The sequence below is a fragment of the Bos mutus genome, chromosome 4 (assembly GCF_027580195.1).
Source record: "Bos mutus isolate GX-2022 chromosome 4, NWIPB_WYAK_1.1, whole genome shotgun sequence".
Lineage (NCBI taxonomy): Eukaryota > Metazoa > Chordata > Mammalia > Artiodactyla > Bovidae > Bos > Bos mutus.
The window spans coordinates 47,782,531-47,807,314 of record NC_091620.1 but is presented as its reverse complement, the minus strand read 5'-3'; the positions used below and the strand labels follow the sequence as shown (position 1 = coordinate 47,807,314).

The 24,784-nt window shown below is 41.8% G+C and overlaps 1 protein-coding gene across 5 annotated transcripts in view; it reads right to left on the bottom strand.

Annotated features, from left to right (window-relative positions):
* Window positions 1–8,605, bottom strand: part of PALS2 (protein associated with LIN7 2, MAGUK p55 family member) — a 135,056-nt gene extending 126,451 nt beyond the window's left edge. The window contains exon 1 of one of the 5 annotated variants that reach the window (XM_070369442.1): window positions 8,476–8,605. Coding sequence is in view for 2 of the 5 variants with exons in the window: in XM_070369438.1 (XP_070225539.1) it covers window positions 7,840–8,086 (247 nt within the window). In the remaining 3 variants the exon portion in view is untranslated. Of the gene's footprint in view, window positions 1–7,839; window positions 8,379–8,465 lie in introns of those variants that run through there. The other 4 variants (XM_070369440.1, XM_070369441.1, XM_070369438.1 and 1 more) reach the window with 4 other exon arrangements.
* Window positions 8,606–24,784: the final 16,179 nt, after the last annotated feature.

The window sequence follows — 24,784 nt, the reverse complement described above, 5'->3', positions numbered from 1 at the left end:
AAGGTATATGTGAGTCATTTATTATGACTCTTCACTTAACCAAAAACTACCACCAGACATAATCAAATCATATCAGAGGGCTTTACTCATGTGCTAGCTAATATAAGATTTTTTTTCAGGAATGATGTCCAGGAAACTATTTGTAATAGTTACGTATAAATAGGACCAGGTTTTTCAGCCCCAGCACTAGGACATTCGGGCTGGATAACTCAGGGATGGCCCACCCTGTGCACTGTTTGCAGCATCATCCCTGGCCTCTGACAGATGCCAACAGCAACCCCCTCCCAGTTACGACAGCCAGATGTCCCCGAGAGAGTGAGGAGAGGGCAGCAAAACCGTCTCTGAATAAGAAATGCTGATGCAGAGAGGAATGAGGATGGAGAAAAAGACTTTTACCAGTCCTCCTCTGAATGATCAAAGTGGTAGGTTGAATAATGGTCCCCTAAAAAACACCCATGTCTTAATCCTTGGAACCAGTGAATGATACATTATTTGGAAAAGGGGTCTTTGCAGATGTGATTAAGGATCCTGTGACAGGGAGATTATTCTGGAGCAAAGGGGAGCTCAAATGCCATCATACGTGTCCTTATAAGAGAGAGGCAATAAGAGGTTTCTCTCTTTTTTGCTCACACAAAGGAAAAGGTGATGAGAAGAAGAGAGCTGAGGGAGATGTGAAATTCTGCCTTTGAAGACTGGAGTGATGCAACGACAAGTCAAGGAATTCTGTCAGGCACCAAACTGTGGAAGAAGCAAGGAACATAGTCTCTTCTTGAGCCTTTGGAGGGAGCACCCTGATTTTGGCCCTCTGATACTGACTTCAGACACCTGGCCTCCAAAACTGTGAGAGAATAAACTTTTGTTTTTAAGCCACCAAGTTGGTGGCAATTTGTTACAGCAGCCACAGGAAACTAGCACAATCATATAAGGGTTTTAATTTGATTTTTAAAAAACTGCTGATGAGCAAAAGAGATAATGTGTTGAACACTCAGCAAAGTTCCTGAAACATAGTAAGCATTCAAAAATACTGTTGATGCCATTATCGATATTCAGCCAGCTATGTATAAGCTTCAAATTCTTGGTAGCAAAAGGAAAAACTAAGGATGTTCAAACAGTAAAATGGGAATACATGCACAAGACTTAACAGTGAAAACACACGAATCAGCCCCTCTTAGGATGTGTATTTACCAGCTGTGTCAATGTTGTGCTATAATCTGTCCTGTACTGTAAAGATAAACCGTGGATGAGACCAGCCAAGACAGCTTCTTGGGGGAGGCAAGCTTCAACATTTTTGAGCAGAAGAAACAAGTAGTCAAAGAAGGGGAAACAATGAAAGTGGGGAGAGCAATGGAAATCAGTCAGATGTTTACAGAGCTACCAATCTGGCCAAAGTAGAGACCACAGACTTTGTGAGGGTGTATGTGTGTTACATCACTCAGTCATGTCTGACTCTTTGTGACCCCATGGACTGTAGCATCTGTCCATGGAATTCTCCAGGCAAGAATACTGGCGTGGGTTGCCATTTCCTTCTCCAGGGGATCTTCCCAACCTGGGGATCAAACCTGGGTCTTCCACATTACAAGCAGATTCTCTTCCATCTGAGGCATCAGGAAAGCCCTTCTGAGGTTAGTTACCTAAACTAAAGGACCCTAAAAGCTATGTTGATTGATTTGGTTGTTGAAGAGAATACTCTATAAAGTGGATTATTTTATAAATATTGACTCTTGGGGATTCTGAAAATATAAACACGCTCTGGCTCCATACCAGACATACTAAACTAGAATCCTTTGGTTAGACGTATCTCGAAAGGATTCTGACAGCCACTTAGGTAGAGAACCCCTGTATCAGAGTCAACTCATGGCAGAAGACCTACAGAATTAAAGTGTCATAAAGTATATAACGTATTCTCAAAGTATGCATTCAACTACATTAACAGCATTTTCCATGGTTAAAACTCCTCCTATGGTTAAAACTCCTCCTAAGATGTAGCCCCTCCAGGTTCCATGAGACTTTCTGTAACTTCTTCACTCTTTTCCTTTCCTAAGCATATGGCCCCCTGATCTACTCAGTCACCTTCCTCACAGTTTCTCATGAAATTTTCTAGAAAAGTTCCAGGCATTTCAGTTGCCTACCCTCCTCTTTCCACATTTCTCCAACACAATAAAGATCTAAAAATATTTTATAGAGCAAAGGAACCATGTAAAAGTAGAGTTCCATTAATACACTATATAAATAATTTACAAAAGTGTTCTATGGCCATTTATTGTAATAAAATTCTACGTATATATATTAAGTGAAATTCTAAATCATTTTTTTTTACAAATTATTTCCAAAAACGTAAAATTATGAAATAGTTATAAAAAGCTCTTAAGCTAAGCATTATTCAGTTCAATCTTTCCTTGAGAATTACTAAGTAGCTAACAAAGTACAAGTCTCTGAAAAGATACAAAGTTAATGGAAACCTCACTGATGTAGAAACAAACTTCACCAGTACTAGGGAGGATGAAGAGGTGATCTGAGAGGGCAATTATGATCCTAAAAGCAATCTCCTGTGTGTGTCTTGTAGGGGAAATGGGCAGAGATTTTGCTGGCTTTAGCCTGCTGCTGCTAAGTCGCTTCAGTCGTGTCCGACTCTGTGTGACCCCATAGGCGGCAGCCCACCAGGCTCCCCTGTGCCCGGGATTCTCCAGGCAAGAACACTGGAGTGGGTTGCCATATTCTTCTCCAATGCATGAAAGTGAAAAGTGAAAGTGAAGTCGCTCAGTCGCGTCTGACTCTTTGTCACCCCATGGACAGCAGCCTACCAGGCTCCTCCGTCCATGGGATTTTCCAGGCAAGAGTACTGGAGTGGGGTGCCATTGCCTAGCTTGGGCTTATTTCATGATTAAAGAAAAATAAAATAAAGCAATACAAGTTAGTGTTCAGATAAGTTCTTTCCTCTCCCATAATACCTACAGCAATTCATGCATCAGTTCAGTTCAGCCGCTCAGTCGTGTCTGACTCTTTGTGACCCCATGGACTGCAGTACACCAGGCTTCCCTGTCCATCACCAACTCCTGGAGTGTACTCAAATTCATGTCCATTGAGTCCGTGATGCCATCCAACCATCTCATCCTCTGTCATCCCCTTCTCCTCTCTCCTTCAATCTTTCCCAGCATTGGGGTCTTTTCAAATGAGTCAGTTCTTCACATCAGGTGGCCAAAGTATTGGAGTTTTAGCTTCAGCATCAGTCCTTCCAATGAATATTCAGGACTGATTTCCTTTAGGATGGACTGGTTGGATCTCCTTGTTGTCCAAGGGACTCTCAAGAGTCTTCTTCAACACCACAGTTCAAAAGCATCAATTCTTCGGCGCTCAGCTTTCTTTATGGTACAACTCTCACATCCATACATGACCACTGGAAAACATAGCTTTGACTAGATGGACCTCTGTTGGCAAAGTAATATCTCTGCTTTTTAATATGCTGTCTAGGTTGGGCACAGCTTTTCTTCCAAGGAGCAAGCGTCTTTTAATTTCATGACTGCAGTCACCATCTGCAGTGATTTTGGAGCCCCCCCCCCAACCCAGAATTAAGTTTCTCACTGTTTCCCCATGTGTTTGGGTGCTAGAGAAATCTATTTCCTTCTGGGCCCAGAAACAGGGAAATTTTAGGAGCCGCTGGAGGCCATATCTTCTATTAAGAGGACTAGGAAGTGGTCCTCCACAGCATTAGAAAACATGAAACAAACGCACGGGGAAGAGTAAACAGAAGAGATGAAGTGTGTTCCGCTGGCACTGGAGTTCCAGAGTCCCAACCCTGGCATTCCTTTAGACACTCCTGCATCAATCTTTACAGTAAATCTCACTTTTTGTTCATACCAATACCAGTCAGAATGGATTTCTATAACTTACAGCCAAAAGTGGCCTACTTACTACAACTATCTTACTACAACTATCACTGACTCAAATCATTTCATAAAGGAACACTTTAACACCAAAGCCTCAGGAGGAATAGAACCTCAGATTTTTTAAAAGGGATATATATATTTAATGACAGCTGTGTGCCAGGAACTAGTCTAAGTTCTTGAAATATACTGTTAAGACAAAAGAGATAAAAATCACTGTTCTAATGGGGCTTGCATTCTAATGAGAGCATACAGATAACAAAATAATATAAAAAACAAAGTCAGATATGATAAACAATCTGCAAAAAAAGAAAAAAGTAATGGGATAAGGGGAAATGAGGATGGTGTCATTATGACAGGGTGGTTCCACAGTAATGCTTATCTGAGAAAGCAACTGAACTGAAAAAGAAGTTATTGAACTGAAACCTGAAATGATGAAAAGGAGCCATTGTGTCATGTTTCAAGGCAATTCCAGGCAAAGGGAACAGACCTAAGTCAGGAACAAGCCATGGCATTTCTGAGCAGAAAAAAGAAGGGCCATGCAGATGGAATACGGGCTTCCCAAGCACAGCAGTGGTAAAGAATCTGTCTGCCAGTGCAGGAGACAAAAGAGACTCAGGTTCGATTCCTCAGTGAGGAAGATCCTCTGGAGAAAAGAAATGACAACCTCCTCTAGTATTCTTGCTTGGAAAATTCCATGGACAGAGGAGCCTAGTGGACTACAGTCCATGAGGTCACAACGAGTCAGACGTAACAGAGCATACACGCCTTGGGTAGATGGAAAACAGTGAACAAGGGAGAATGCTACAGAAGTGGTAAAGGAGCAACCGATCTAAGAGAAAAAGCTGTAAGTCAGTAAAGTAAGTAGGAATCAGACCATTATAGGAACTAGTAGGCAGAGGAAAGGATTTGAAAGTAACTTGAGCTTTATGAAAAACTCACTACATTGTCTTTCTCATTTTGCTTTGCAGACCATTAGAAATTATTCCCCAAGTAGTAAACACAATGTTGAGGTTGGCCAGGAATCTGCATTTCTTCAGCAGAAAATATCTCTTATTGTACTTATGAAATTTTTTAAGAAAAAAAAAAAAGTGAAGCCATTGTAAAAATGAAGAAACTAGGAAAGGTGATAGAAACTACTTCAAATTCTATCCTACTCATTATACAGTGAATAAATCTGCTACAATCAAGATCTTATGAAGAATTTAAGTTCTTTATAAACTACTATAAAAATAATGTCCTTTGTTGAGTTATTACTGAATTGGACACTAATAAAGTTAAATACTGTCAGAAGAGAAGACTGGAAACTAGAGTTTTTCCTGACTTTATTGTACCTCTTGAGAATAGCTTCAACTTAATGGTCAACAAAGTTGTGAGTTTTGGTCTTATCTCTATCACTGTGATAAAGGAGAAACTTCCCCCGTGTGGTGAAATTAGGCACAAAGGATGCTTCAATCTCTCTCCCTCTGAAAGCTTTTTAAAATAAGAGACCAACCAGTTTAAAGAGGTTTGGATACTGTACACCTCAAAGAAGAGTGATATTCTCTCCAGACTTTTCCAGACAACTAATTCCTATGTACACAAAGCAAGTAATTAAGCCTGCACTGCTTCTAAGATTAATATCAGTAAAGTCAGATCTTTGAAAGCTCTAATGTATTCATGAATCTCTTCTTTCACCGTTAGATGTTTAGCTAGCCCATGTAACACAGACCCAAAAGTAAACTGTTTAAAACACAATTTATAAAGAGAGGTACTTTTTGAGTGTGGTGTGAGTTAAAGAAATAAAAGTCATTTAGACACCTTGATCAGGACTCGATTCTAAGTGCATCTTCCTCAACACATTTCCAGTAGTTGGGCAAAGTGCCCAGGAATGATTAGCAGCAGTGTAGAGAGAGGGATACCATCAACCTAAATTGTGAAGTCTCCCCCCAGTGGTCACATACAAATAAGTGGAAGAGAGAAAATCATTGCAGCTTCTCTAAGACTGACCAAAAACAATATATGCAGAATCTGGTACCTACAGAGAAGAAATAAAATCTTTAATTCAATGCTATCACAATATCTGTAGAGAGACCTCATATGCTTTTCTGCTCTTATATTATTCATAAATGTGAACACTATTTTTGGAAGGAAAGAACCTATAGGTTGTTTTTTCTCAGTACATTCTTTTTTTAAGGAATAATTTAGTGATATCCTCAAATAGCCAACTATTTTATCTAATGGGGAGGTGTTCATCCCTCCTGAAATAAATATCAGGACATCCATTGCAAGTCAACCACATCTACCTGAAGTGAAGTTCTGATACAAATTTCAGTCACTTACCAAATGAATCATCTTGTAAAGAAAATTATTACCAGTGCTAAAAACCTAAGTCTAACTTGCAAGATACTCTTTTTATAAAGCCACCTAACTAGGTAATTTATAATACAGCAAGTGACACAAAAAGTACAAATGGGTTCTCTTGCCCATTTTAGTATTTATTTTCTTAGTATTTTACCCTGTATTATTTGTAACTCTCAGCAAAAATATGCTATCACTCACTTTCAACAAAGTTTGGATGTCAAAAATGTGAAGGGTATTTAATTAAAATCTCGGTTGTCTTCTGCTCATCATCCATTATTAAATGGTAAACTCTATAAAGGGGTAGTAAATACTCATACAACTTCAATTTTCAAAACAGAGCACAAATAACATATACGGAGCCTCTCAATTATGATTTTCTTGGTTATCCCAAGCTTGAGAGAGAGAGTGGGGGAAGAAGCTAGAGTACCAGGCTGTGTAGTCTTCTGGAACAATTTCAGCCTGAAATGGGACTCAAGAAAAATGCAAACTGCTCCCACGAATGTTTAAGAAAAATATGATTCGTCAAGAAAAAATCCAACAGTTGGCCTACAGAACAACAGAAAATGATTCTGTCTTATATAGAGCTACCAGACTTGCATAAGCCCCCAATTTTTCCAGCGTTCCAGTTTCTTTCCAGTAAAGAAAGAAAAAAATTCATTTTGAAATTCCAAGTGGAAAAGGACTTGAGCAGCATCAATTAGAAAAGGACAAACACATCCCAGAATGTTTTTTCATATTTAGTGTGCAATCTCTACAGGACAAAAACAGAACCATTATAAATGCTACCACTTGTATATTATGTAACCCTAGTCTAAACTAAAAGCAGCATAGACCTTAAAAAGTAACACACTGTGCCAACGTATACTTAAAACATGAATTTAAATATATGACAGATTTCAGATACAGATGACCTCAAAATGACACAACCCCCAAAAGTTCTTTGTTTACTGTAATCAGGCCTCAGAAGACTTGACTATAATCAGGCCTGATACAATTCTACCTTGAGGTCCGTCGTTTCACCAACGTACCGCAACTATCTCCGCATTGGTACCAGCGTGTTACCTTACCTAAAACAGCCGACGAACAGAAGTTTCCGAACGACCATTCGAAAGATTTCACGGGAAGAAATGGCTGCTAAATCATACGCCAACTGAAGAGCATTTTAACGCACCTCAAATGTTCCGAGCCATATAACAAGACGACCAATTGAGAAAGCATCAAGTAAAATTTCAACCATCCCCAAAGGCATGGAAGGGGAGTAAAACGTGGCTAGCTTGACCTTAAACCAGCTGTTTGTAAGTAATGCGGTGAATTTTCTGAGCTTCCCCATCAGCCTTCAATTACCTTCCTCTCCTACCCCCGACCCCTCTTAACGTGCCCCAGCTGATGGAAGTTGAATGGATGGAATCTCCAGCTGTAACCTCAGGAGCTGAGGAAATTGAGACGAAACTCCCAAGAAAGTGTTAAAAAGTCCTTCTGCAAAAAACACCCATCAACCAATCCCCATCCTGTCATCACACCGACCATCGGCTCCCTCCTGGCCCTCCACCTCGCCCAAAAAAGCACCACCCCCCCCGCAAAAAAAAGGAACCTTTTTGGTTCCAGACCAACGTACCCAGAATCGGAAAGCACTGCCTCAGCCGCAAACGCCTCCGGAGCAGCGTGTGCTCGGCCCACAACCACTCTGGCCAAACAACTGGAGTCTCGTGCCTCGGAAGTGGCAGCAGTACTTGCCCAAAGCCTCCTCCCCCAAGAACTCGGAGCTTGGGAGGCAGCGAGAGGCCGGCGGAACCGCCCGCGCTGAGGACCGACCCCCGAAGGTGTCTGTCACGGCCACAACCGCCCCCAGCACGGCTCTCCATTCAAGTCTTAACGTCACTCCCGCCGCAGAGGGTGCCGGCGGCCGGAGGGGGCCCCGCGCCCCCAGCCCCAGCCCTGCCTCCGCCCGGGCCGCGCCGCGGAGCGCGTGGCGAGAGCGGGGCGCGGCGGCATGGGCCAGACACGTTGCCGCGCTCCGCCCGCCCGCCAGCAACCCAGGAGCCAGGGGCCCGGCAGAGCGCGCCCCTTCCGCGCCGGCCGAGCGGAGCAACCCTCGTCGCCCGCCCAAGCCCAGGTGCTGAGGGGGCGGGGCGGGGTCCCCGCGTGGCGCGAAGCCACCAGCAACAGGGCGCCCCCCCCCCGGGCCGGCCCGGCGCGCGGCGAGACCGTTACCCGAGTGACGTGGGGGCCCCGGCAACTCACCGACTCGCACCTCGGCTTCCTCCGCGCCGCCGCTGCTCTTTCTCAGCCGCAGGCGCCACGGAGCAGCCCCATCTACAAACTCGCGGCTCGTAGTTGGGAACTGGAAATGCGGCTCTCACTCCCCTCCGCCTCCCTCTCCCTCCGCCCCCTCCCTCGCTCTCCACTCCACCCGGCTCAGGTCGCCGCCGCCGCCGCCACCTCCGCGCGCGCGGCTAGGCTCCCCTCGGCCGCCCTCCTCCTCCCGCCGCCGCCGCCGGGGCGCGCTCCCTCCCGGCCTCGCGCGTGCGCCGGAGGCCGGGGAGCGCGCGCTCGGGCTCGAGGAGGCGCCGCCGCCTCCGGGAAGCCGGGCCCCGCCTCTCCGGCCGAGGCTCCGCGACCAGGTGGGGCCCCCTCCGAGCGCCAGCAGACTGCGCCCGGGCCCGATGCGCCGCCCGTGCTCCGCGGCCTCTCCATGGTGTCCCCGGTCCTGGCCCCGAGCCGCGCCTGCGAGAGGGTCACCAGACCCAATCCGCACCGGCCCTTCCGGGCCGAAATTGCCGCTGTCATTCAGCATTTACAGACGAGCAAGATACTCCCCCGAGCGTGGAAGAGGCTCCCCCGGCCCTTTCCAAGAGTTTACATTCAAAGAACCCACCAGCCGTGGGGCACAAAGGATAAATAGACCTCGAAGAAAAGCCTCCGGAGACTCTGCCTCCTCCCCCTTCACACACACGCCCCTGGTTCTGATGTGTATTTGGCAGGTTCTACAGCGCTGACGAGGTCCTTCATATTCTCCCAGCCCAACCAGGGTGATTCACATCCGAGGAAACGGACGGACACTAGCTATTTTCCTAGCACCGAGGTTCCCGTGGAATTCCCGGTCGGCTCCGCAGGACACTCCCGAGGACAACAGTTGTTCGGATCCTCCCAAACACCTGGTCTTCCCAGGCCTCGCAAGTGGGAGCTGCAGCATTCTTTCCACCTCGACTCCGCAGAAAGCATGATGAACTGGGATAAGTGTCCGGGTGTGCAGATGACACATTTTGACAGGAGTGCAGATTTAATTTTTCAGTTGAACTGAGCAACGCAGTGCAGCAGAGGCTCGGTTTAGAAAAACACAGCGAGGCAATCAGAACTTCCAATTCCTTTAATATCTATCTAATCCCGAGAGATCTGTGAACCCTGGAACCTGTGATGGGGGCTTTTGGCAAAGCTGTTGCGTTCCTCCTGAAACTGAAGAAACCGTGATCATGGTATTTACATTTTACAAAATGTTTACTGCAGTCTTTTCAAACTGTGTATGTAGAAAGTGCAAGTAAAACTTAGCAAGGGAGGAACATCACATCAGGGGGCTTCCTCCCTGCAGTCTTTCCTGGCTCCTCTTGGGCACAGTTGCACTGAACTGCGCAAACAGGCATTTGATAAATGTTTGCAACACGGCCCTGTGGATTCAGAGATGGACTTTCAAGCTGTGTTGTCCACCCCTCCCTCCCAATCTCTGTGAGTGTGGTTAGTCCAGAAGGGAGAGAGAGAGAATGCTTTGGATGAGGGGTATTAAGAAGGCCCAGTCCCCCAAACAGTGATTTTTCTCTTAGCCTCAACCAAGCATCAAAGATTAATTTACTTTTTCATAAGGATCATTAATTTTGCAAACCAACATGCAGGGGGAGTTTTTAGACTATTAATTTAGAACCTTCTTTCCTGGAACAGCAACCCTGAGGAAGGGAAATTGGAAGCATTTGAGGACACCTGAATGTACTAAGGGATACAGAGTAACTCTGGGCACAGGTGGAGCCTCCCTCCCTTGTGGTCAGCAAGATGAAATGAAATAGAAGGTGCCCTGGGCCCAAGAGTGATGTAAGGATGCAGAAGGAAAGAATGGGGTTTCTTTTCTCAGAGAATCAACAGAACTTTCAGGTCTTCTTTTTCTGCCTCCTTGCTTACTAGATCCATAAGCGTCCCCTAGGAAGATACCCAGTGGCTCATTCTTGCAGCACCTTACCCAGACTGGCCAACTCTGATTCTCTTCTTCCTTTTGACCTTCAACCTCATCCTACCCAGGGAGTGCCCTGAGTTCCTCTGAGGAAGAGGTGAAGAATGTAATTTCTGCTGTGTTCCTCATCCCTTATAGTACACTTATATTTTCTCCAGGGTCTTCGGGAAGCAATGTACTAACTTCCTACTCCACACCCCACTCCCGAAAATAGGATGACATTCACTGACCAAGTTTTCTGGAGGGAGACAGGAGTCTCTACCCCTCAAGTCACAAATGTAGTCTTCCCTGACTTACATCTGGGACCAGTCCTGCCTAACTCTCTTATCGCTGCATGTACCAGGAACCCAGTTCATGGAAGCAGCAATACAGGAACAATTATCTTTCATTTATAATTCCAAGTCTTTTCACTATATAATGACAGCTATTACATTGAGGCTTATCATGCCTGTAAGTCTCAGCCTCATCCTTGGAGCCAGGAAAATGGTTTTGCTCTACATTTGCCTTCGATTGCTTTCCTTCAGGATACTCTTGGCAGGGGAAGTTCTTTTCCAGCGCCTATTTTATCAAATATGATATATTACTATGAAACACTAATTTTTATAAATAGTAGTGCCACATATGACATTCTGCCCTTCCCCTAAACTTTGAAAATGGGACATGCTGGAATAAATTTAAAGTGATTTAATATGAACATTGGAATTCTCATTATTGCTTTCCAGCTCACCTTTCTAAGAGGTCATCATTTCTGAGACAAAACCCATCCATTTCCCATACCTGTTACAAATTCTTTATTCCAGGAAAGGGAATGTTATGCTTGAAAATGATGAGGAATTCTCTTAATGGTTTGGCTTTTCATTTTCTTCAAGGTTACTGTAAAAGGATCATAATTTTGCCAGCCCAGTATCTCTCCTAACTGTAAATCAATTTAAAGTCTGAATTTTGATTCCTAATTCCAGACCATCCATCATTGGCTTTATTTCCTGCTTCAAATATAAACAAAAGCTTCTATACTTTCAATATGATTTTTTTTTTCTCTTCTGAGTGGCTTTGGTGCTTCAGAAATTGAGAATTTTGCTAATAGCCCCAAATCTTAGCAAAGCAAGTCCTGCCTGCCTGTTTTTCAACTAATCCATCATATTAAGAATGGTGATGCTCTGGGAATATAGCTTTGTGAAAAATTGCAACTGACATGCACCACAAAGTCCAACCAAGCTTTCCTCCAGAATACTTTATTTAGCTTCACCCCTTTTATCTCTGTTCACAAAGCTAGGTCAGATTCCGATTTCCAGCCTCCTTGCTAACCTTTCTAATTCTAGTCTCTTGCTTGCTTGCTTGCAATTTTCCTGACACTTAGAGCAGTACCTCTTACTGTGGGCTGTTTACTGAAATCATCCAGAGAACTTAAACAATCAAAAAAAGACAAAAACAACAATATTGATGGCTGGGTTCCTCCTCTAGGTTAAATCGTTCTGCCCTACAGTCTGGGCACCAGGATTTTTCAAAGCTCTCCAGGTGATTCTAATATGCAGTCAGCGTTAAAAACTACTGAAACGAGTCATCTTCCAAACATTTTATACCAAGTCTTTTCAGAATATTGGGGTGGCTCCAAATTACCTCAAGTAATCAAATTAAAATACCTAATCGTGTGCCATAAGACTCTTTGCCAATTGACTAGAATAGTCCCCTTTCAAAACAGCTTAAATTTATCTCCTTCCTAAAGCTTCCCCAGATTAGTCTCACCTGGCTGCCTAAAGATCGCTGTTCCCAATTCTCTGAGCATTCCAACTGGCAATGGTTTACAAGCCCTTGGACCACAGTTGATTGTGTGTATTATTGTTTTAATCTCGCTTTCATAGATATCTGTCAGAGGCTTTACTTGTAATCTAAATCTCTCTGAAGTCCCACTAGGTCAACAGACAATCTCAAAATAAACAGAAATGTTATTCTTAGCAGCACTTTCTCCTACCTACCAGAAAGAACATTCCCTGACACAGGGCAGTTCATTTTTTTTTTTTTTTTTTATCACTGCAAGTAAAGTCAACAGTTCTAAGAATTTGCATGTTTTGGGGTTGGTTTTTTTTTGTTGTTGTTTCTTACGAAAGTAAAAATAGCTTGCATAGCTTGACTGACCATTTACTTTAGGCACTGGAATTTGGCTTCCACACTCACCTCTTAATTGAAACTATACTGAGGCATAACTGACATTTTCACTCATGTGTCCATTCATTCAGTCATTTACAGCGGTAAATGTTGACAATAAAATAATTAACAATACCAAATTACCCCTACCCAATGGTGGAGAATAATGTCAGAAGAAGGCAACCCGTAGTCAGTGTTAGTGTTAGTCACTCAGTCATGTCTGACTCTTTGCAACCCTAAGGACTCTATCCTTGAAATTTTCCAGGCAAGAATATTGGGATGGATAGCCATTCCTTTCTCCAGGGGATCTTCCTGACCCAGGGAGTGAACCCAGGTATTCCACATTGTAGGCAGATTCTTTACCATCTGAGCCACTGTGGAGAATAATAAGTAATTACATGATCACGTGATAAATGCAATATTAAGAGTCTTAGGCAGACACAATGGGGAGAGTTTCTGCTTAATGTTCAAGCAATCCAACTCCTCTGCAGAGTTGGAGGAGTTAACCTCCATGCCCCTGCCTAAACCTCTCCTTTCCTTCTATTTCCCTGTACACCCCAGGACTTCCTTCTCCTTCATTGATTATTCTTTCTCTGCCCTCTTAACTTGCTGTGTCATCTCCTCCACTTCCTAAATGAAAATGTTTCACTTAAGAATGGGAGAGATTTTTGAGGGACAAAGTGTAGACAAAGAAGTGATTCTTGTTTCTCTCAAGAATCTCATCGATACTTGTTGCGTAGTTGCTATGTCATGTCTGACTTTTTGTTACCCCATGGGATTTCGCAGGCAAGAATACTGAAGTGGGTTGCCGTTTCCTCCTCCAGGGGATCTTCCTGACCCAGAGATCAAATCTGCATCCCCTCCATTATTGCTGTGCAGTCGCTCAGTCATGTCCAACTCTTTGCAACCCCATGGACTACAGCACTCCAGGCTTCCCTGTCCTTTACCATCTCCCGGAGTTTGCTCAAACTCATGTCCATTGAGTCAGTTGATGCCATCCAATCATCTCATCCTGTGTCTTCTTCTTCTTCTCCTGCCTTTAATCTTTCCCAGCATCATGGTCTTTTCCAAAGATTCAGCTCTTCACATCAGGTAGCCATAAGTATTGGAGCTTCAGCTTCAGCACCAGTCCTTCCAATGAATATTCAGGGTCTATTTCCTTTAGGATTGACTGGTTTGATTTCCTTGCAATCCAAGGGACTCTCAAGAGTCTTCTCCAGCGCCAGAGCAGGTGGATTCTTTACTGCTGAGACACCAGGGAAGCCCTATCGACCCTTAAGGCTCTATCTTCAACGCTTGCCTATCTGTATCTACAGTTCTCTACTCCCTTTAGGGATTCCCTAATAGCTCAGTTGGTAAAGAATCTGCCTTCAATGAGGAGACCCTGGTTCAATTCCTGGGTCAGGAAGATCCCCTAGAGAAGGGATAGGCTACCCACTCCAGTGTTCTTGGGCTTCCCTTGTGGCTCAGCTGGTAAAGAATCTGCCTGCAATAGGGGAGACCTGGGTTCTATCCCTGCTTTGGGAAAATCCCCTGGAGAAGGGAAAGGCTACCCACTCCAGTATTCTGGCCTAGAGAATTCAGTCCATGGGGTCTCAAAGAGTCAGACACACAACTGAGCGATTTCACTTTCACTTTAGGTATGTTTTCAACTTCCTGTTGAATATATCCATCAAGTTAATCCATTCACAGTTCTAAACAACATCTAAAATAAAATGTTTTGCTTCTCCCTCCCTACACTATTCCTCCTGCAGGTTTCCCTTGTGCCTTCTTTACCATCTCCCTAACACACACAGCCTGAACCCAGGTCCCTTGAAATTTGCCTTTTCAATGTCATTCATGGGAGTGGGTTCTCTTGTTCATTTCCTCTGTCCCTCCAGGAAGACTTCTTGCCCTGTCCCACATGAACCTGAATGCCAGATGTCAGTCACATCATCCTTGCCTCCTCACTGCCAGTGAAACGCTATTCACAGGTCATTCACAGTGACTTTCAAGACTACCCCACCCCCACCTGCATGGGGGGATATTACACATCAGTCACATCGTGCATCTTTATATTTCCACCCCTTTGTTTTGACAGGAATGCCTTGCCCATTTCTGCTGGCCCCAATCCAAGCTTTTATGCTCATCTCACATCCTCCTTTTCCACTAAAACTTATCTGCTCCACTCCAAACAGAGGCAACTGTTTTCATTTGGATTCTTGTAACATTTTATCTCTTACAGCCCTTTACCTATTCTGCTTCACAATAGCATCATTCGTCTTCGAATATTTATCTTAATACTCTTTACACCACAACTGCCAGCCTCATTTCCTACTTGCCTGTAGATAAGAATACAGGGTGCTATGTACAGGAATGCTTCGCACAATAATACTCATAGTAGGGGCTCATTTATTGAAACAGATAAAGTTATTAGATGGTGGACTTCTAAAATTAAAGATAATTAAGTGGAAGAAATATTGCTAATTAGAATGGAACTCTTGCTCTTGAATATACAAGCTACAGCTGAGAAGCTCTTCCAAGGGAAATTAGATTTCAGTCAGGGACCCTAATTGAGCTACTTGAGTTGAACCCAACAGCAGCCAGCCGTTATGTCTAATTAACCCTTTTGGAGTCTCATTTAAAATTGGCTTCCAAATTCCACCTTTCCTATTTATACATGAGTGAAAAAATTAAAGGCCATTATACTCAGACATCAAAAGTAGATTTTTAAAGATATGAAAACAGAAAAAAAATGTAAAGACTGAATATATATGGCATTTATATGGTATCCTAGGCTCACTGGATAGGCAGAGAGGCATGAAGTCCTGAAGGGCAGAGGTCTTCATGAGGAGTCTTATGGCATTAGAGTGACACAGAATGTCTGATAGTCATTAAGTACAGAAATAAAGGGCGAAACTCAAAGTCCCATGTGCCTCTGGAAGACTGGGGGGCAGACTTGAGGGCAAAAGCAAGTGAAGAAAGTGAGTGCATAGGCCCCTAAGATGTTTTTGTTTCATAAATGAATGAAACATGGTCAGGGGAGTGGGAACAAAAATGAAGTAGGAAATAGGTCTAAGTGTAGGGGGTGTGTCGGGTGGGGGGTGGGGGTGTGTGTGTTACAAATAAATCCAAGAACTTAATAGCCCATTCTAAAATGATGCCCGGAGAAGGCAATGGCACCCCACTCCAGTACTCTTGCCTGGAAAATCCCATGGACGGAGGAGCCTGGTGGGCTGCAGCCCATCGGGTCTCTAAGAGTCGGACACAACTGTGTGACTTCACTTTCACTTTTCACTTTCAGGCACTGGAGAAGGAAATGGCAACCCACTCCAGTGTTCTTGCCTGGAGAATCCCAGGGACGGGGGAGCCTGGTGGGCGGCCGTCTATGGGGTCGCACAGTGTCGGACACAACTGAAGCGACTTAGCAGCAGCAGCAGCAGCAGCAGCAAAATGATGCCATCTTCATGCTAGGAAGTACAGGGCACTATATTTCTCTTTACAATCATCAGCTGTTTATAAATCTCAAAAACCAGATCTTTTTGGTAATCCTGTTTTGGTAATAACAGTGAGTAATAACAACTATCTATTGTGTGCATGCCTATGTGGCAGACAGTGTTTTCTGTCCTTTATGTCCTATTTGAATCATTATTATCATTGCCATTTTACAAATGAGGAAACAAGTGAAGATTAAATTAATCTGCCCAAGGCTCCCTAACTATGAAGTGTTCAAGTCAGTTCAAGTGCAAAACTCCTGCTCATTCCCACACTTCATACACAGAGTGCTTTGTAACTCTCAGGTTAATTCAACTGGAATGAATTATAGTACAAGTCACCACAATTAAGGGTTCTCCATAACATGTTATTTAACTCAGATTCATCACCATGATTTTCAAAGTTACTGCCTGTTTTAACAAAGTAGAATTTGTGAAAAAGCTATGTTTGTTGTTTTTGTTACAGTAGAACTATATTATAGAAAAGTGCACGTTTTTTTCTGAATTAGACTTTTAAAGAATTAAAAAAGTGATAAATGAAATAGAAAATAAACAACACATTTTAAAAGGGTTTCTGCAAAAATATACAATGGAGAAAAGAATTTTTAACAAGTGGTGCTGGGAAAACTGGTCAACCATGTGTAAAAGAATGAAACTAGAATACTTTATAACACCATACACAAATATAAACTCAAAATGGATTAAAGATCTAAATGTAAGACCAGAAACTATAAAATTCTTAGAGGAAAACACAGGCAGAAAACTCTCTGACATAAATTATAGCAAGATCCTATAGGACCCACCTCCTAGAGTAATGAAAATAAAAACAAAAATAAACAAATGGGACCTAATTAAACTTAAAAGCTTTTGCACAATGAAGGAAACTATAAGCAAGGTGAAAAGACAGCCTTCAGAATGGGAGAAAATAATAGCAAACAAAACTGACAAAGAATTAATCTCCAAAATATACAAGCACCTTATGCAGTTCAATACCAGAAAAACAAACAACCCAATCAAAAAGCAGACCAAAAAACTAAAAAGACATTTCTCCAAAGAAGACGTACAGATGGCTAATAAACACATGAAAAGATGCTCAACATCACTCATTATTAGAGAAATGCAAATCAAAAGCACAATGAGGTATCATGTCATGCAGATCAGAATGGCTGCCATCAAAATGTCTACAAACAATAAATGCTGGAGAGGGTGTGGAGAAAAGGGAACCGTCTTAAACTATTGGTGGGAATGCAAACTGGTACAGCCACTATTGAGAACAGTGTGGGGATTCCTTAAAAAACTGGAAATAGAACTTCCATATGATCCAGCAATCCCACTGCTGGGCGTTATACACTGAGGAAACCAGAATTGAAAGAGACACATGTACCCCAATGTTCATTGCATCACTGTTTACAATAGCTGGGACATGGAAGCAACCTAGATGTCCTTTGGCAGATGAATGCATAAGGAAGTTGTGGTACATATACACAATGGAACATTACTCAGCTATTTAAAAAAACACATTTGAATCAGTTCTAATGAGGTGGATGAAACTGGAGCCTATTATACAGAGTGAAGTAAGCCAGAAAGAGAAACAGCAACACAGTATACTAACACATATATCTGGAATTTAGAAAGACAGTAACAATGATTCTATATGCAAGGCAGCAAAAGAGACACAGATGTAAAGAACAGACTTTTGGACTATGTGGGAGAAGGTGAGGGTGGGATGATTTGAGAGAATAGCATTGAAACATGTATGTTACCATATGTAAAATAGTTGACCAGTGCAAGTTTGATGCATGAAGCAGGGCACTCAAAGCCAGTGCTGTTGAACACTCCAGAAGGATGGATGGGAGAGGTGGGGAGAGAAGTGCAAGGGGGGTTCAAGATAGGGGGACACGTGTGCACCCATGGCTGATTCATGTTGATGTATGGCAGAAACCACCACAATATTGTAAAGTAATTATCCTCCAATTAAAATAAATAAATTTTAAAAAATACAGAAAAAGATTTCTTTCACTCATTTAGTGGTACACGGTCATTATTTAGCTATTAACACATTGCACTGATGATAGTTTGGTAGCACAAGTACTTACCACATAAAAAAGGAACAGAAAGCATCTACTCAGCCTCACTAAGTGTAAATCCACTTCCCTATTGGGAAAGAACAGCATTAAGAGTAAATGAAACACTTAAAAAATATAACATATCACTTATCTACAGCAGCACATTTAAAAGTATTATTCTAGTTTTTTTTTTTTCTCATTGTTGGTTAACTTTAGCTTTCTTAGAGAACTTGATGGATGCAGAGATACACTCCCCAGATATACTCTTAAGGAAAGACTTGTTGACCCAGCTTACGTATGAAAGATTTTTCTGCAGGACAGCTGGCAGAAGAAAGCCTCCAGCTGTTAGCCCTCTCGGGATGAAGTCAGCTGCAGAAAGCCCAAAGATGTGCCCCAAGCCCTTCACAGATTGGTCCACCTTAAACGACTCGTGGAGCAGGAACATGTAAAGGCCCAGCCACTTCAGCCCATGTAACAAGTCTGAGAGGCCATTTTAGCTCCAGACACACTGCGGGGTCATTTGAGGCTGTTATTCAGGCCTGCATCCTACCTGGATTTCTCCCCCTGCTAAGTCTGGCTACCTTGGCCTTCCTTTCACATGTGTTCATCCAAGTGTACCTGCTGAACTGAGCACACAGAACTACCTCAGAGTCCACCTTTAGAAAACCCACCAGGTAACACAGGAAAGGCTTGTCCGACTCTTTGTGACCCCACGTACTCATCCATGGAATTCTCTAGGCCAGAATACTGGAGTGGGTAGCCTTTCCCTTCTCCAGGGATCTTCCCAACCCAGGGATCGAACCCATATCTCCCACCTTGCAGGAGGATTCTTTACCAGCTGAGCCACAAGGGAATCCATGTAATGTGATAGTATGATACAAAGGAAGAACTTAGAATCAAAAGCTCTAGTTTATATTTCTGAATTCACTACTTTTGAATTGGGTAACCTTGGGTATATTATTCAGTAGATGAGAACTTTCCTCATCTGCAAAGTGGTGTAATAGCACTACCTTACAGGATCTTTTAAGGACTATGAATTAAATGTGTAGAATGCCTGGTACAGGTGTTTGCTCAGGAAGAGATTATTATGCATTAGAGAGTTTTATGACTGCTTTATTTTCACAACAGTTGTAGATGAGCAAATGGCCACTTGCTAAATATCTTTAGTGCATAATTATGAGCTAAGAATACTCTTAATTAGATTATCTTTCCTTTCAAAGAAGACCAAGTTTCCATTGTATCTACTATTGTCAAACATTTATCTGGAAGTTCTAGCCAGTGAGGTAGGAAAAGAAAGAAAAGAGATCTGATATTAACATAAGAGAGAGACAAAGTGATCATTATTTACAGAAGATGAAATTGTCTCTCTAAATGACCAAAGACAATCAACTAAAACAGCAGAGAGAAATAAAAGGAAAGACTTGAAAGACAGTCAAATCGAATCAAAACTTATGAAATGCAATTGCTTTTCCATAGACATAATAACAAACTAGAAAATTTAAAAAGAGCATTTCCTATTTGTTAGCAACAAAAATATGCCATATCAGAAACTAAAATGTAAGATCATAGTAATTTAAATATGCAGTACTGGAGAAAGAATAGGTAGCTAGAATAATGGAACAAAGAGTCATGAAACAGATCCATGTATGTATGGAAATTTGGGAAGGCAAAAGATATTACTTATAATAATGGATATAATTTGAAAAAATGGTGAACTGGCAAAACATTTAAAAAATACCTTCCAAAAATAAATTCCAGATGAATTGAAGATTTAAATCTAAAAGATAAACCATACAAGGAATGAAAAGAAAGTACATCATTACACCAAGACAGAAACTGTATCAAAAGACTTAAAATTGTGACTGCATGACATTATTTGGAGAAAAAGATGCCATAAAATAAGTTGAAAATCAAATGATAAATTTAGAAACAAAATTGAAAGCCATGACAAAGTCTTTCATATATATAATGACTCATATATAAAGTCCTCATATATAAAGACTATACAAAAATCAGTATGAATATAAATAATCAGATCTAGTTTCAATTAATAAATGACAAATGTAAGCTTAGTTGAATCCATGTTCTTTAGGATTTACCTTATATACTTGATAATTTATGAAAATTAATGAAAGTGTCAATAGAATAGGATCTAGTTGCTTAAGTTATTCTTTAATACTTTAAAAGTATCAAGAATCTTTTAAAAGAGAGGATTATTTGAGTGAACTTTATTCTCAAAGTATAGAAATTGTACTTATTTAAATTAAAGCATTTTGCATGGTACCTAGCAGGGTGCTTCACACAGATGGGTGTTTAATGATGATGATGTAGTCTGTAATAATGTTCATACAATATGTGAAATATTTGGTAATCATGTGGACTTCTTTATGACAGCAAATATGACTGATTAGATCAATATCATTTGCATATCATTATGGGCTTGATGTGTTTTCATTCTCTTCTTACATCTTAATGATATCTTAGTATGCTAAAAGAATATTAGCAGGATTATGACAATGTTTTTCATAGTATATCCTTTATGGGAGGTTTTTCCAGTAGTCATGTATGGATGTGAGAGTTGGACTAAAAAGAAAGCTGAGCACAGAAGAATTGATGCTTTTGAACTGTGGTGTTGGAGAAGAGTCTTGAGAGTCCCTTGGACTGCAAGGAGATCCAACCAGTCCATCCTAAAGATCAGTCCTGGGTGTTCATTGGAGGGACGGATGTTGAAACTGAAACTCCAATACTTTGGCCACTTGATGCAAAGAGCTGACTCATTTGAAAAGACCCCGATGCTGGGAAAGATTGAAGGCAGGAGGAGAAGGGGACGATAGCGGATGAGGTGGTTGGATGGCAACACTGACTCAATGGACATGAGTTTGAGTAAACTCCAGGAGCTGGTGGTAGACAGGGAGTCCTGATGTGCTGGGGTTCATGGTGTTGCAGAGTCGGACACGACTGAGTGGCTGAAATGAACTGAACTGAACTGAACTGATGGATAGAAAAAAAACAGTGACGTCTTGTGAGGTGTTACTATATAAATAATGAGTACATATTACTTTGGAAATATTGTGCTATGATTTTTTTAAACCCAACCAGAGTATAGGCTACTTGTTGGCAAAAGACTTGATTTCTATTCCTTTCCTAGTAGTTATTTGCACCAGGTAGGTGCTTACTAACTTAACCAATTCAACTAATATTTATTTCTAGTAGCTAATATCTGTGTCAGATAATATGCTGGGAACTTGAGAATGAAGGTGACTAAAGGCGTGATTCTTGTCCTCATGGAACTCACAGTCTATACAGGAAAATAATTAAACAAGCAAATATATTAGATTCAGTGAAGGTGCTCCATAGGGATAGTCTAGCTGCTATGGGAGCACATCATAGGAATTCTGACCTCACCTATTGTTATCCCAGAATAGGGGAATTATTTTCAGTCTCTAGCAAACTATTTAAATGACTGAGATCAAACCAGTCAATTCTAAAGGAAATCAACCTGAATATTCATTAGAAGGATTGATGATGAAGCTGAAGCTCCAATACTTTGGCTACCTGATGTGAAAACCTGGTTCAATGGAAAATACACTGATGCTGGGAAAGATGGAAGGCAAAAGGAGGAGGGGCACCAAAAGATAAGATGATTAGATAGCATCACCAATTCAATGGACATGAATTTGAGCAAACTCCAGGAAATAGTGAAGGATGGGGGGCCTGGCATGCTATAGTCAATGGGGTCACAAAGAGTCAGACACTCCTTAACCACTAAACAGCAACAACAAAAACTGTGTTCTAAGGCTATACTAGGCACTTTTCACTTCATTTTCAAAATACATATGTATTTTGAGAAATACATAAATATCTTCAGTTTATGGACAAGGAAGCTTATATGTCAGATTGTTTAAGGGACTTTTTAAAGATGATACAGTGTACTGATTTAGACATGGCCTTATTAGAGTGAATCTTGGCTCTGCCATCCATGCACTGAGTAGACAAGTTCCTTGATGTCCTTAGGAATCAGTTTCATCCATCTGTAAAAATGGAGATAACGGTGAACATCAACTGAGTTAACATATACAGAAATTAATAGCACAAGACCAGGCACTTGGCAAAGGCTAATTAAATGGTAGCAAAAAATAAAAAAGGCCACAGAGCTATTTATTAATTCACCGTAACACTTATTTTTTATTTAATAGTATATATCAGCAGAAGCATTGTGCTGATTACATACAATAAGAACAGTCCTTTAAGCCCACAAACTTTTCAGCAGTATGGAAATATACAAGATCTGAAAAAGTTCACTACTGGTTCCAAAACAATGAAAAGAAAAAACATGACAAAACATAAAAAAAATAAGTATCTTATTAAATATCTACAAAATACTATGTTAATTTAGTATTTCATTTTATTTAAAAGTAATTTCTAGGTCAGGTTTCCCACTTTGGGATAATTATGATTTTGCTTAATGATTGCCTAGAAATCACTGCCCTTTGAGAATTAAACCACTCATTTGTAGCTAAATAATTTTAAAAGCAAAATTATAAAATCTTTTAAAATATCATAGCAAAAGAGTTATATTAACGGTGTGATATGAGTTCGTTTTAACATACACAATATAAAGTATGAGGCGCTCAGGAAGAGTTAAGGGTAAAATGGTTCTGTTTGTTAAATATTAGCTGTATGAAGCCACCTCATCTACTTCATATGTGATCTCATTCTCAATGAAGTCAGAGTCCAGAAGAGAAATGGACATACAAATAATTATTATACTGCTGCTGCTGCTAAGTCGCTTCACTCGTGTCCGACTCTGTGCGACCCCATAGACGCCAGCCCACCAGGCTCCCCTGTCCCTGGGATTCTCCAGGCAAGAACACTGGAGTGGGTTGCCATTTCCTTCTCCAATGCCTGAAAGTGAAAAGTGAAAGTGAAGTCGCTCAGTCGTGTCCGACCCTCAGCAACCCCATGGACTGCAGCCTTCAAGGCTCCTCCATCCATGGGATTTTCCAGGCAAGAGTACTGGAGTGGGATGCCATTGCCTTCTCTGAATTTTCATACTACCATGTTACAAAGAGTGTAATCACATTTTATATGAAGTACCATAGTGATATAAAAAGGAAGTAAGATCAATCATATAAATAATTCAAAGAAAACTTCTTACAGATGCTTGAGGCAGGGCTTAAGGAATTAATAGCAAGAAGATGTCAGGTGAACAGGGTTCGGGAAAGAGCAGGATACTTGCCATGGGGACCAGACTTGGAAAGTCAGGAAGGCATGAAGCCATTAGGTGTGTTGTGAGGAGTGTGCACACTTTTCAGGAAACATCTAGAGGTGGAAGCAAAGGAAATGAGCCTGTAAAGGCAGATGGAGGATGGTGGATGGATCACCCCTGCAGCAGCTTTGCCTTGAGAGCAATGCTAAGACACTAATTGCTTTTAAAAAAAAATCATATTTCTGGTTCAAAAAGATTACTCTGGTGACACCGTGGATATTCTTTTGGAGATCAGGGAATCTGTGAGGGAACATTGATCAAAACCAAAGAATGAAAAAAATGAGTAGCAAAGGAAACCCATGTTTGTTGCAGACCTGGTGTGTGGCTAAGCCTCTGGCACACACACCATCTCATTAACTCACAAGGCATGCCTGTGGGATGGGTCTAATTCCCACTTTAAAGAGGAGGAAGCTTCAGAAAGGTCAAGTTATTTTTCCAATGTCAGGCTGTTAATAAGCAGTTGATGTGCATCAAGAACAAGTTTCTGTGATTCCAAATCATTTGGATATTTGTTTCTGTACCATGTGGACTTCCCAAGGGTAGACCCTAAGGGTTTGAATTAAGGCAGTAACAAGAGCAATCAGAAGCACAGACAAAGTCTGAGAGATGTTGAGATGACATGGTCTTCCAGATTTTGTGTCTGCATGTAGGGAATGAGGAAAGGGTCTAGGATGACTCCCAGCTGTGGGGAAAACATGGGAGGAGGTAGAAATGCTTATCTGGGGCAGGGTGGTGGTGGTGGTGAACAAGGAATTTCAGAAAAGCATAGTGGAAATGGCTGGGAAGGTGAGCAGGCTGGCAAAGCAGTCTTTGGCAAGGAAGCACAGAGAAGTCAGGAGAGAAGACTAATCCCTTGGGAGCTTCATTTATACAAAGATGTTGAGCATGAGCGGCAAGGTGGTATCAACTGGCTTTGAGGGCTCATTTGGATAATGTTTTAGTTTTAAAACAAATATAAATCTTAGGAAAGAGAATTTGGTTTGCTACTGAAACAAAACAAAACCCCACACTGTAGCCAGGTGCACAGTTAGACATCACATTCACCACAGTTGTTTCTACAAAGCAGTTACTGAAGCAGAAGAGAATGGACCGTCTCCCAGCGCTCAGTCAGAAACAAACCTGGGCCAGTGGCCTCTGGGCAATCTCAGGGGCACAGGCAGCCATGGAGGCCTTCTGGAATCTAGCATCTGGATATGGTCTTTTCATTTGGTCAGGTCTTGAATGGGGACAGGTACACCAGAGAAAATATGCTCACACTCTTAAATTTATCTTACTGTGTCAGATTAGTGAAAGTTATTAGATTAGAAAAAGGATGAAGTAAATCAATTAAAGTTGGTAGTTATATTAAGGAATCCCAGTGTTCTACGGTTACAGGCTGGAAGAGTCAAGAGCCTCCT